The sequence below is a fragment of the Hipposideros armiger genome, unplaced genomic scaffold (assembly GCF_001890085.2).
Source record: "Hipposideros armiger isolate ML-2016 unplaced genomic scaffold, ASM189008v1 scaffold_116, whole genome shotgun sequence".
NCBI lineage: Eukaryota > Metazoa > Chordata > Mammalia > Chiroptera > Hipposideridae > Hipposideros > Hipposideros armiger.
The window spans coordinates 2,678,589-2,692,575 of record NW_017731466.1 but is presented as its reverse complement, the minus strand read 5'-3'; the positions used below and the strand labels follow the sequence as shown (position 1 = coordinate 2,692,575).

Here is a 13,987-nt window from a genome sequence, read left to right as displayed (position 1 = left end):
GGCTTTGAGAGTTACAGGGTTATGTGTTAAGACTTTACCAATAGTCAAAACTCTCAGGTTTTAACCAAAACACCCTATATTCTGATTCAAAAACTATTTCATCATTACACCAAAAAAAGATAAGTATTTTAAAATAGACCTATAGGACTTAATACATTTATATTGAATCTTAATACGTTACATTCTTTCCAAATACATTTCTTGCCTAACAAAAATGGAGGTGTAGTCCCATCAAAGACAAGACTCTTAGAATTCTGATGTCCCTGTGCTAACTTTGTTGCATGTGATGCTATCCTTGCCACAATTCATTTACTAGTCCTCATAATTCACATCTTTGATTCTACCAAAACAACAAAGAGTTAAAACACACACACATACTGTGTACCTTTAAAGACCTGTAATATGATGGACTTTAGATTCAAAACATTTTATGAAGGAAAAAAAAGTGAAGTTTTATTTTAATGAATCCGTAGTTCTTGCCTCTCAGTGGGAAGCTGCAAGATGTCCTTGAATGAGATCCTGAACACGGGACAGAATAATCTCATTAGAACTGCTGCAATTCTCTGGCCCATATGGTGGGTCTATAGTTAGGACCCCAGCCACACACAGAGTCCTTCGCGAATCCCCCTGTTCAGTGATGGGGATGTGGTTCTTCTCGAGCCAACTCTTCAGGCTGTTCTTTCTCTTTTCCAGATCCTCAGAGCTGTACGCCTTGCTGTCTCCAGACGTGAACAAATGCATCAGCTTCTCTATTACCCTATGGTCCCCTTCATTCACAATTTCAACAGTCTGCACAGCATGTCCCATAATTCCGGTCACAGACATGCCTCCATCTTCAAGGAAGTTCACGAGGACAATACTTTGGAAGAAAAGTTAAGTTCAGAGCAGATTTGCAAAAGAAAAACCTAAAGGCCCATAAAACTATGAAAGAAGCAATTGAATGAGAGGTATCATCAACCCTAGCAGGTCACTAGAATAATAGGGAATGTTCTTCCCTGTTTAAAATTAATCCTCTCAAAAAAAATCCTCTCACCACCAAATGTGTTCACTTGTTCAGTAAGCATTCATTGAAGGGCCTAAGCATCTAAAATTTTTGTCCAGTCTAAAGCTAATCATTGTGGAATGCAGTTAAAGTGTTACTTAAAGAGTTACGAATGCCTTGAATGTGTATGGAAAAGAAGACAGGGAACAGATTTAACTTTTAAAGAACAACTGGATAACTCCTCTTCAAAGTGGAACAAAGCACAAAATTAATAAAATAGAAAACTAAAGAGTCAATAAGAGGATCATCAAAGCCAAAAGTTAGTTCTTTGAAAAAAACATATAAAACTCACAAAACTCAGCAAGATTAATAACAAAAGAGAAAGAAGGCACATATAAACAATATTAGGAATAAGGCAGCAAAGATTAACAGTATAAAATATTAAGAACAAATTTATGCAAATAACTTTGAACTTAGAAAACGTCCTAGAAAATATAAATTTTTATTACTCAAAAAACAAACAAAAAAAGAGAGTGAATGTAAATAGTCTGATAATCTTTAAATAAAAACTGAATAACTAGTTTAAAAACTTGCAATGGAGGGGGGAAAAAAAGGCCCAGATAACTTAACGGCAAGCTCTATAAAATTTTCAAGAATCAAACATTTCTAATCTCACCAAATTCTTCTAGAGATTATAAAAGGGCACTATGTCTTAATTCATTTAATGAAGTTAATATAACCTTGATATCAAAGACAGAGGACAGAGCTAAAAAATAAAACTACAAGTTAATCTTACAAATACAAATGCAAAACTCCTAAGTAAAATACGATATATGTGTGTGATGTGATGTAAAAATAATTTTCACTTCTGTAGTACTCTTCTCAAAAACCCAGTATATTTATGAGAAAACATCACACAAGCCCAAATTGGAAGACATTCTATAAATACCTCACCAGTACTCTCCAAAAGTGTCAAGGTCATGAAAAAAAAAGGAAAGACTGAAAAACTGTCACAGATTAGAAGAGACTACAGAGACATGACGATTAAATGTAATGTTGGACCCTAGATTGGATCCTGGAACAGAAACAGGCCATTAGTGGAAAAAGTGGCAAAATCCAAATGATTACAGTTTAGTTAAAGTAGATATTTAGTTTTGACAAATGTATCATGGTTATGTAAGATGCTAGCATTTTGACAAATGTATCAGGGATAGGGGAAGTGGGTATATGGGTATGCTGTATTTTTTTTGCAAGTATTCAGTAAATGTAAAACCATTTCAAAATAACACGTGTGTGTATCACCACCTTTAAAGTAATCTTGCACAAAATAAATCTGAACCTAATCAGACCTCGAGATATGAGTACCAGTTTATAGGAAACACAGAAGATAAAAGAACATGTTAACCTACACCATGATAGGGCCAGACGAATGGCTCAGCCGATTCGATTCACAGCCCGAGCTGAGCTGCCACTGAGCTGCCAACAGGTGGCAGGATGGCTCATCTGGTGAGAGCCCGTGCTCCTAACAAGGCTGCCTGTTCAATGGTGGGCTATGCCTGACCGCAACTAAGACAGAACTCAGCACCTTGAGCTGAGCTGTTGCCCAGCTCTTAACAACAAGGCTGCTGGTTCGACTCCCGCATGGGATGGTGGCCCACCCCCAACTAAGATTGTACCTTAGCACTTTGAGCTTAGAGGCCATGAGCTGCTGACTAGAAGCCAGATGGTGACCAGCGCCCTCTACAACTAAGATTGAAGAACAACAACTTGGCTGGTCCCCTCCCCAATTCCCCAACACTGTTCCCCTCCCCCAAGTCCTCAATTAATAAACAAAAAAAGAGACATCTCAACCAAATTGATAAACCAATATAAAAAGACACTTTTGAGACAATCGGGCAAATCTGAACTCAGACTAGGATTTAGCCAATATTAAAATTATTACTTTTGTTAGGTGTTACGATATTGTGCTTACATTTATTAAAGAGTCCATATCTACTAAGAGATATACTGAAGTGTTTATGAACAAAATTATGCCTGCAATTGGCTTTAAAATGTAATGAGGAATAAGGTTAGTGTTTGTTATACCATTCTCTATATTTGTGTATGTTTGAAATTTTCCAATAAAAATGTAATAAGAATATAAGTGTATGAATTTGGCTGGTCTGACAAGGTAAATCCATAGTTAGCGCCACATTTAGATTCAAAGACAATAAAACTTTCATTATCTGCTTTCTGAGTTTGGATATAACACAAAGGCAGCACAAAGAGGCGTCATGATTTCAGGGAAGCAGGACCCATACTCACTTGGCAGAGACTGGGTCTGTGGTTAAAACCCATCCTTTATACTCCTTCTCACTCGCTGTCACTCTGACTTCTTTGTGAGTGTAATTTTGCCATTCTAAGGGACCTTTCTTCATCCATTCATTCATGGCTGCCAGCTGGCTAGATCTAAAACAACCACCAGTTCGGGTTAATACGTATGTTCCACTCAAGCACATGCCTTACCCCTAATCTCCATCCTAGAGGGTAAATAACATCTGTGATTTGCCTCAAGTTCCATATATCAGGAAAATAGTTATTACAGTATTTACTATTCAGTCTGAAAGCTAAAGGGACGCCGCGTCGCCCGGTCTGGGGTAACTACTCATCTGGCACACTTCTGTTCCACCCCCAACCCCATTCCAGATCGCCTTCGCGCTGGCTTTGAACTCCTTTCTCCAGATGCTCAAACCCTTAAACTCTGCTCTCCTTGGATCAAACGTCATTCCACACCACTTTTAGCCAAAATTGAAACACAAAACTACTATCCACCCACTCGCTCTTTGGCTCTACGTCTCCGTTGCACCCCGCTAGGGAGAGGCCCCGGATTTGACGATTTCCTCTTAAAATTTGTTTGGAGGATGCACAAACGACGGGGTAGCAGCTAAGGCTCTAGAGCTCAGATATCCGGGCCTGGCCTGCAGCCGCATGGTACTTAGAGCCGTACTCAAACCAGGTGGTACTTAATGGTTAATCCTGACAAACGAGAAAAATACCAGTTAAATATCCTAGCAGCGCCGCGTACTCAGCAACCACGCTGTGAGGAAGGAGCCTCTGAAACGGAGCCCACCTGGGCCCAGCATGCTCTGCGCCACGTCGTCACTTCCTTCCCCCAGAAGTCTCTGTTTTGTAGTCCTTGGCCTTAGTCAAACCTGGAGGTTTGAAGAGTCGCAGGACCTGGACGTCAAAGGCAGGTTACTGGGTGCGGGCAGGGGCTGAGATTTTTGTGTAATAATAATAAGTCCTTGTTCGCTAGGGCCACCCCTCTCCACTGCCACGATGGACATTTCAAAAAAGAATTTTTTTAAGAGGAAAATGCTCCTGCCAGCTCCTCGTTGAGAGTACAAATGGAATTCCCTTTTGCCATGGATGCAAAGCACATGAATCCCCTAGGGGAATCCTAAAGCTCTGAAAGTGTGAGGTGAAAGTGCCTTGGAGAAGAGCGACTGAGCCAAGGTATTTCCTGTTTGTTTGGTCTCTGTAAGGTGATTAAGATGCCTGCTCCTTTGAGATGTGCCCTTGGTTCAGTCCTCCGGGAGGTGCGGAAGCTGGAAAGAAAAGCACGGGGTTGGGTTGCGCTCCACCTAGCCACTGACTTGCTGTAAACGCCCCACCCACAGTGGAAACGTGCAGAAGACTCGTTTCCACAGATTTGTGGTCGAGTACTTGGCCCCTGGCATGGTCCAGAATTTTTTCTGGGCTGTGATCCTGAAAAATGGTACAAGGTAGTAAACGTTTTTGTTCTCGCAAATATGAACACCAAGAGAGATTTACAAAAAAAAACCTGAATTGGGGGACTATCAAACTACGATGTAGAAAACATAAAAAATTAATCAGCTTTTCCCTTAGTACTTGCGATTTGAGTTCCATATAATCCTTGAAATACTATTGGGTTGTCAGAAAAGTCATGATGTATTTTTTTTCTCTGTTTTTCGTTGCAAAAATGTGTCATTTTTCCTACAACCTAATATATTGTTTCTTATTGTCATCATTTCAAATAATCCTTCCTACAACCTTCACTCGTTGAATGATTGGCTGATGATATTAATGTGACTTTAGTGGATTAAATTAGATTTTGCCAGTTAAAAGTCTTTAAATCTACAAAGAGCTCATATAAATACCAGTTGTTACTATAGAGTGAAGGAAAACATCTGACGTCATAAAAATCCAGTCCAAAAGAGCTACAACCATTTTGTGATAACTGGTCATTTGCATTTTAAGCCTTATATCTATACTTAACCAACTGAGCCACTTGGCCGGCCCCTTATGAGCCATTTTAAGCTGGTTCCTGCATACCAGTGAAGGTGCTCCTACCAGCTTTATAACTTTGGAAGTCATTTGCCTTCTTAGATTTCAGTTTTCTTATCTATAAGTGAAAATGTGGGATTAGATGACCCAAGATCTTGTCAGCTCTAAATCTTCAGGACTAAGATACAGTCACTTAGTAAGCCCTGTAAACACTCTACGGGCAGGGCCCATATCTGTATTATTTACTACCATATACCCTACCTCTAGAGTATTGCCTGGTATATAGTAGGTGCTCAATTTGAATGGAATTTTATTTCCTAGTCAGTAACACAGCACCTAATAATGTGCCAGGTATTATTATTCTAAGAACTTTCAAACAGTTCATTTTATGAGTGAATAAATAGACCAAAGAGAATGAGAAAAAAATTGAGTGATGGAATGATATGATTAAATTGATGTGTTAGAAGGGCTCAGAGAAACTGGATGTGGGGAAAATAGGAAAGTAAAAAGTATATACAGCATGAAACTTGAAGTAAAATGTAGCCTCTCTACTCAACAAAGCAGTGATATTGGGGGGGGGGGGGGATTCCAGAACCACTTTCCAAATGGAAATCCAATTTTAGGGAGGCAGTATCTTTAAGTTGATTGCTTATCTGCCCTCCCCAGCCCTGTCCAGAGGGGAGATTTTACAGCCTCAGAGAGGGAAGATTAGTTTCCCCAGCAGCACAATGAAGACAGGATTGTTTTCCTAGAATAAAAATGCTTTGAACAGACTTTGTGAACTCCAGCACACTAAATAAATGTAATTCGTAGAAGTTTAGAAAACTGCTTCTGTGTCATTGCCTATCAAATATGTTAAATAAAATGGATGTGATTATATCCGTGATTCACTTGTACAAAGAGACCATCTATATAATATGTGTAAACAAAGAATGTGGGGATGAGCGAAAATCCAAACTAAGGGACCTGGTTGTATTTTCTGGAAGCAGGACTGGAATGGGGTTGTATTTTAGTAGATGAATACTTAATTATATTTTATCCTACTTAGACATTCAGTAACCCAGGGTTGGCAGCAGAAGGCAAAGGAGGAGGTCAGCAAGCAAAAGGCTGGGAGGTATTTTTCAGAGACTTTGAATCTGGAAGGCAGGGACTTCCCAGAGATGTATCCATATTGCTTCATTAAGTCTCACCCAGATCTGGAGTAGATATTCGTAAAACCATCAGTCTCTATATTCTGATGCCATGCTCACCATGCTGCCTGCCTTGTGACTCCTCCCCTGGTTTTGCAGGTACACTTTTTATCAGGATTTTTTTTTTTTTTTAGCTGAGCCATCCTGCCACCTGTTGGCAGCTCAGTTCAGGCTGGGCATCAAACCGGCAACCCTGATGCTCAGAGCTCGCACTCTTGAGCAGCTCTTAACCAACTGGAGAGATGGTTCTTGAGACGGAAACGTGAGCACTTTCTAGTCAATACAAAGGAAAAGACCAGAAGTCACAATCTAAGGGGCCAACAGGTCATATTGGACAGGCAGATATATAATATCTGCACAGTGTTAAATTTCTTTATAATTTGAAAGTCTTTTGATAAGTTCTCTCTTTTCTTCACAACTAGTTCCCACCACTTTCATTATTTTACACTTGGCCATTTCAATGTTTATATTCCTTGCCTGATCCCTACAGGAAATTGAGTTTGCAACTCTGAAATAGTCCCTAATATAAATAAATAAGTTATCAGAGTAAAATTGTACCTTAATCTCTTGTGAGTTTGACTGGTGAGAATCAGCCTCTATGTGTCTAGTCAACTCTTGGGCCAGTTAAAGGCCAGAACCTGTGCTGTGGCAGCACCTTCACCAAGGAAGTGTCAATCACAAGATTTCCTCTTAGATCCCCATACAGTTTTCTCCACCTTGATCTCATTGTTGCCTTGCCCCCTTTTCAACTGTGCCCCTTCTGCTACAATTTTGTAGCTTTTTGTTACATACGCATGTGTAACTGCAGGTTGGTTCATTTAACAATTCTTTCCCACAACCTCCTAATTGACGAGGCTTGAAAGCTAAAATAATCTCAGCTTCTCGCGTAGGTAGAAGTGGCCATATGAATGTTTCTGGCCAATGAGATATATACATGGAAGTTCTGGGGAGGCTGCCCCTTTCAATATAAAAAGGCAAGGCCTCCTAAGAAAGAGAAAGTCTTTTTGCGCCGTAACCATTCCTCCTCCAGCCTGTCTGATTGGACCTAAAGCCTGGAGATGAGGCAGCCTCTTTCCTCATGAACAAACATGCATGAGAAGGCCTCCATGCCAAGCAAAAAAACAAGAGCTAAAAAGAGCAATACCAGACCTGAACTACCAACCTTCCGATTTCTTTTGTTTGGAACAAATAAACTCCTGTCTGTTTAAGCAGTTGTTTTAAGTGTTTCCATCCCCAACGAAATGTTTTTTCTATCTTGTCTCCTGAACAAAGTCCTTAGGAGAGAAACCATGCTTTATCTTCATATCCTCAGTACCCTGTTCAGTGCCTGCATAGAGTAGGCACATATATTTGTTTAACCAATTAATAAATTTGCTGTTCATTGGAAGAAACTGGGACAAAACACAAAATTGTAGTTTAGGCAGAGAGTTACTTATTTCATAAGTGACCAAGATAAACTAAGAACAAATTAACAGGTCAAATTTTTAGATTGGCAAAGCAGGTAACAAAGGAACCTTTGCTTTTTCCAAGAGTTATTTAAATCCTCTACACTGAAGAACAATGCATTATTATTATTATTTATTTTTTAAAAGATTTTATTGGGGAATTGGGGGAGGGGAACAGCATTAGGGAATCGAGGAAGGGGAACAGACAAGTTGCTGTCCTTTTGTTCTTCAGTCTAGTTGTGGAGGACGTTGCTTCACTGGCCCAAGTTGGCACCATCATTGCGCTCTTCCCTGGTGAGGGAGATCGGTCGCCGGGCCATTGGACGGTGGCTCATGGCAGTTCACGAAAGTGTACACCAGCTGCTGGTCAGCCCCACTGTAGCCTATGTGGTCGCTGGCGACTCATGGCAGCCCAGCTCCAGGTCAAGCTATTGTTCACCATCTTAGCTATAGAGGGCACAGCGTCACTGGCTCTCATGTGGGATCCGAACCGGGGCCCTGCTGCTCAGAGCTGGTGTCCCAAGCCAACTCTTAACCAACGCGCTACTCAGCCGGCCCAATATATTATTCTTAGTAGTAGTAGTAGTAGTGGTAATAAATGTGCATTGACTCAATCTTAATGGACACAGGAAAACCATGAGATAGGAACTATTATCCCAATTTTATAGGTAGGAAACTGAGGCACAGAGGCCTGAGGCCACACAGCTTGTTAGTGACAGCTACATAAGATACAAATCCAGGGGATCAGGCCAGAGCCTCCCACTTAACCTCTATACGGTACTGTCATTATTAAATAATGGCAAATAACTCAAGTATAATTGTGCATCTGAAAGTCTATTTTTAATTAATGAGAAACATATTTTTCAACCCAAGCATTTCTGAACCTGAAATACTGGATCCTCATTGTGCTCCAGTTGGTTGTTTGGACACCCAAAGCATTACGATAACATGTTTCACTCCTGTGTTGTAGCAAAGCAAACTTGCCCGATGATTTCTGTTTCTAAGGGTGACTGCAAGGATACACTTAGTCAGACTTAACGGTCTAGAAACTAGTGACTGATTTTATGCCTCAGGCAAGTAAAACAGTACCACGCCCCATTCCTACAGCTGCCATTTACTCTCAGATTAGTCCACTAATGTCAACAGGATAGGTGCAAGTGGTTTAATTACATTGAAGAACTGGTCTTAATAGGAATTACACTTTAGAGAGGGCAGCTAAAGGCAAGGCTACATGGCAACTAAACTCTCCCTCCAACAGCCTGCTCTTGTCTTCTTTTATTCCTACCAAACACATTTATCCTGTTGTCCTCTTCAAATTATCTTCAAAGGATGTGTGTGTGTGAAGAGGAGTGTTGTTTCTTCTCTATTCTGTGGCAAATTATTAGACCCATATTTGAGCTTCCTAATGATAAAAGGTGAAATATACCGAGCACACAGGGCAAGTATCTTGTCTGGTGTAAAAAGCCAATAAACATTACTGTGTATAAGGGAAAACCATTCAGGGTCTATAGTGTTCAGTACATCATTGTTTTGAAATGTCAGTAAGACCTTAAAGTCTTTTTTGCAAAGACTTTTTAAAAAGTCTTTACTGATTAAATAACATTAACAGGGCACTGGGATTCCTAGTGTAGCTACCTTTCCTATGTTATTTGCGAGTGGTATACATTATCTAGTGAAATGTTAAAAAACATTTTTTGAGGTTTTGAAAATGTTCTCTAACATGATTGATAAATTCATAACTATATAAGAGACTATATTTTATAATGTATGTCATTTGCCTTTTCTTTTTCAAGAATGCACATCACTCCATTTGCCAGGCTAAGACACTCCATTTTATAGGTACGGAGAAGAGGAAAAAGTAATTCCTTTCTTACATGTTACTGGTCAGATTCTTAGCAGCTGCCTCTTGGATTTCTTTCACAAACTTCTACCTGTTAACTATCATGCTGGCTGTAGACGCTTCACTCATAATAAACAAAACCACACTTGGTGTCTAAATCACTTTTCTTTAGCTATTTGCTCAAGGGCTATGTGAGCCCTAAACTGTAATCGCGCTTCCATGGAGTAATCTTTGTAGTTTCTTATGTTGTCTAGGTGTTTTGTTGCCCTGGCATAATCGCCTTTCAGATAGTGTAGAATGCCCAGTTCATAGTACGTGTACGGCACCAGATAATGGTCATATTTTAACAATTTCTCCTTTTCAATGACACTATTAAAGTACTGCTCAGCTGCTGAGTATCTGCCTAAGTGTTTCAGGCAGAGACCTTTCAGTAAATTGAGCAAAGTCATGTCATCTGTGCCATACTCCTTATTTGGATTTTTTCGTAAAAAGTCTTCTCCTTTGTCAATTATTGATAGCCAGCATGAAATGAGGTGTAGTTTTTTGCTCATGACTCGGAAACCGCTCCAGGCATAAATGAATTCCAGAATGGGCTGCGCTGTAAACCAGCCTGTTGTAGTACCATAGCGCTGACCCTTCTCAGCAACAAACTTTTCTATTGGCACAGGAGTTCCTGAAAATTTGATTTTCAGGTTGTCCACTTTTAAGAAGAGAGAGTTCATGTCCTCATTTACTGATTTCGCAAAACCAGAAGGAAGCAAGGCCAGTAGCATAGCTTTACTGTACAAGTAGGTTGCCTGGGACCACCTGCTGCTGTGAGATAGCAGGTTGGTGTAGTGGTAAGCTGGCTTCCACTCCTGCAGAAAAATGTGGCACCACATGAGTTCCCAGTAACAGAGGTGGTGAATCTGCTTCCATTCGTTCTGAATAAAAACGCACTCCTCTAATGTTAACTGTGCATTTTTAAAACTTCCTTTCAGCATACTAAAACGTGCTTGAAAAAATTTAAGTATGACACACCTTGGAAATTTCTGGAGGTAGATTAGGAAGAGATCCTCTATGGTAGAGCTGGAACCCATTTCAACACCAAAAGCTACATAGATATAATTGTAATAAAAGAGTAGCGTCAAAATACTTAAGATATTATTTATATGGGATTCAGATGCACTCTCATGAAGCAAAGTCAAGCCTACCTCTCTATCACCTTGATAGCCAACAATGTTGAGTAACTTAAGTATCTTTGGTGGCACCAGTGATAACATCAAATTGAATGCTCCAAGTCCAAATTTTACTCCTCCAACCAGGTGTCTATCGGTTTTGCTTTGGCTTTTAGGTATCTGTGTTAATACTTGTTGGCAGTCTTTGTATATTTGGTAGCTTAACCCGACATTGATCCCACTTTTAAGAAAACCAAGCATGCTGTCATCCTGTATAAATGTTACGGCGGATTTCAAGATCAAACACTCAGCATAGCACACTTCTGCATGCAGTTCCACCTCTTTGACAGCCCTTAGTCCCTGTTTACTCACTAGGTGAGGAAAATTCGTCACCCTAGATTTTCTTCGGAAACTGTTACAGGTTTTCAAAGCTTCCTTTACAGTAGTCATTCCAATCTCTATATCCTGTGGATCAAAAGTCAAGATGGCCTTGACAACCATAAGGATACCGTAAATCAGAGCATGGTATATGCTGTTTTTCGACCATGGATGAATGAAGTTGATGGCATCTGAGAATCTGTTATTTAGAAACAAATACAATCCAGTTGTGCATTCTTCCAGGGAAGACATTAGATTCATTGTTGTTGCCACAGGGATAATTTCATAGGCGTCTTCAAACTTGTCCTCCTTATCATTGTCTTCCTTGCATAGAGTAAATGATGTAAAGTCATCCGCCTTATCATTTTCTCTTTTACATCGAGTAAGTGACATATTTGCTTCCCCACTTTAGAGATGGGAGATATCTGCAGAGGGGTGATGTGATTGCAATGAGGGTAGCTCCTGTTCTCCGGACTGGGGTCACTTCTTCCACAGCCTGAGGTGTCGCTGTTATGATGGAGGCAAACAAACTAATAGCTGTGAGGTGCAGCATTAGGATAATCTCATCTAGGTCAGACAAAAGGGGGGAAAAAAGATAATTTTATTTACCTAGAAGGTGTATTTCTGAAAAGTTCAACTCATTTGGAATGTACTAAAGAAAACATGCTCTTTCAAAACATTGTGAAGTAAATCCTTTGTAAACAAGAGTTCTTCTGTAAGATTCCCTCCAATCCATCATGTTCATATGATCATGCTTTTGTGTATTTGTGTTGTAGAACTGTACCTTGATAGCTGTAAAATGTCTCTCTAGGAAGGCCCTCAGGGCAAGAATCTGACTGGAAAGGGGAATGTATTTGCATAGGCTTCTAGTTAAGACTGAGGAAGGAGAGAACTGTCCAGACCAAAGATAAAGATTATAGGAATCAAAAATCCATTCCATGCTATTCGTAGTAACATCACTATACCTGCATATATTTTCAAAACTAGGTCTTGATGAAATCTTATGTTTAGTTGTATAGGACCTTGGACATGGAAAGTGCTGTGTAAACTAGAAAGACTTCCTAGCATTGTTGAAGTTAGGAAAAAAATTCAAATTAACAGTTGTTATTACAGCATTACTATGGTATCTTAGTAGGAAGGTGGGGTGGGGATGGGCACAATGGAAAACCAATTACAAATAGCAAGCTACTTCATTTATTCATAACACAATAGGTTCAAGTAATCTATTTTAAAAAGTAGAAAGAGCAAACACAACACTAATCATAATTATTAAAATGCTTTACAATAATTACAAGTATACTTTAAAATGGACTATAATTCTGTATTTTGACAAGTTAAAAGGAGGGGAAGGTAAAACAGGAGATTAAACAAAGGAAAAGAGATTTAGACTTTACACAGAGGGAAGGGAGAAAACAGAGGGAAAATATGTTATATATGAGAGAAAGATGATGAAGAGAAGGACTGCCTCAGATATATTATTTGAGTTAAATTGCTTGTTTTTATACCTTAAGGTTTAGTTATGTTTCACGGTATTAGCAACTGTAGTAGCTACCCATTGAAAAGCTAAGTTAATTACACATTTATCTAAAGGTTCAGTTCTGAGTGAAAAAGCCATGCAGCCCATTAGAAGGGAAATTTTCTATTTAATATTTTTGGACCACGGTTGACTGTGTGGATAACTGAAACTGCAGAAAGTGAAAATGCAGATAAGGGGAGACTACTGTACATGCAATTTAATAATTTTAAACATATTGCCAAATTGACCCTCAAATAAATTGTATTATTTCATATTCCCATTAATAGGTATAAGTGCCAATTTTACTGCACTCCTGACAAAAAAGTATGTTGTTTTATTTGCATTTTTAGTAAGGATGGACATTTTTTCTTCACTTTTTTTTTCTCTTCCAAACTCTTTGTTTTTTCTCTATTTTTTATTGGTAAATTCATGCTTTGTACTTTACTAAAGATTCCAGACTCTTGGATTTTGGGAACTAGATAAATCTGAAAAAACAAAACACAAGCTTTTTTCTATCAAGAAAATATGACATTAAGAAAAAGTTACTCTTAGCATCCTTTCATTAAAAAAATGAGGGGAGGGCCGCCCTAGTGGCTCAGTTGGTTACGAGTTGGCTTAAATGTGCGAGCTCTGAGCAACAGGGCCGCCGGTTCGATTCCCACATGGGCCAGTGACGCTGCGCCCAAGCTGAGTTGTCACTGAGCTGCCAACAGGTGGCAGGATGGCTCAGCTGGTGTAACAACAAGATAGCCTGTTCGATGGTGGGCTACGCCCACCCGCAACTAAGACTGAACCCAGCACCTTGAGCTAAGCTGCCGCCCATAAATGGCTCAGTGGATAGAGCATGTGCTCTTAACAACAAGGCTGCTGGTTCGACTCCCGCATGGGATGGTGGCTATGCCCACCGGCAACTAAGATTGAACACAGCACCTTGAGCTTAGAGGCCACAAGCTGCCGTCGGGAAGCCAGATGGCGATGGTACCCTCCACAACTAAGATTGAAGAACAACAACTCGGCTGGCCCCTTTCCCCAATTCCCCAACACTGTTCCCCTCTCCCAATTCCCCAATAAAATCTTTAAAAAAAAAAAATGAGGCCGGCCAAGTGGCGCATTGGTTAAGAGCTGGCTTGGGATGCCAGAGGGCCCCGGTTTGGATCCCACATATGAGGGCCAGTGACACTGCCCTCTACAG

General features: G+C 39.9%; 2 protein-coding genes across 5 annotated transcripts in view; both read right to left on the bottom strand.

The window, feature by feature from the left end:
- Window positions 1-375: 375 nt before the first annotated feature.
- Window positions 376-4,119, bottom strand: GEMIN6 (gem nuclear organelle associated protein 6). 2 transcript variants are annotated; one of them, XM_019647821.1, is made up of 3 exons: window positions 4,018-4,119; window positions 3,287-3,430; window positions 376-859 (listed from the first exon to the last, which is right to left on the bottom strand). In XM_019647821.1, the coding sequence occupies exons 2-3, from the start codon at window positions 3,409-3,411 to the stop codon at window positions 484-486; spliced, it is 501 nt and encodes a 166-aa protein (XP_019503366.1). In that variant the 5' UTR covers window positions 3,412-3,430; window positions 4,018-4,119; the 3' UTR covers window positions 376-483. The 2 variants fall into 2 exon arrangements, with proteins under 2 accessions (XP_019503366.1, XP_019503367.1); XM_019647822.1 differs by lacking the exon at window positions 4,018-4,119 and adding an exon at window positions 3,798-4,011.
- A 4,311-nt stretch (window positions 4,120-8,430) lies between these two features.
- Window positions 8,431-13,987, bottom strand: part of LOC109385475 (tetratricopeptide repeat protein 39B-like) — an 11,246-nt gene continuing 5,689 nt past the window's right edge. For 2 of the 3 annotated variants that reach the window (XM_019647813.1, XM_019647815.1), the window contains one exon: window positions 8,433-11,846. In XM_019647813.1, coding sequence (XP_019503358.1) covers window positions 9,903-11,672 — 1,770 coding nt within the window. In that variant the 5' untranslated portion in view covers window positions 11,673-11,846 and the 3' untranslated portion in view covers window positions 8,433-9,902. Of the gene's footprint in view, window positions 11,847-13,987 lie in introns of all 3 variants that reach the window. The other variant, XM_019647814.1, reaches the window with a different exon arrangement.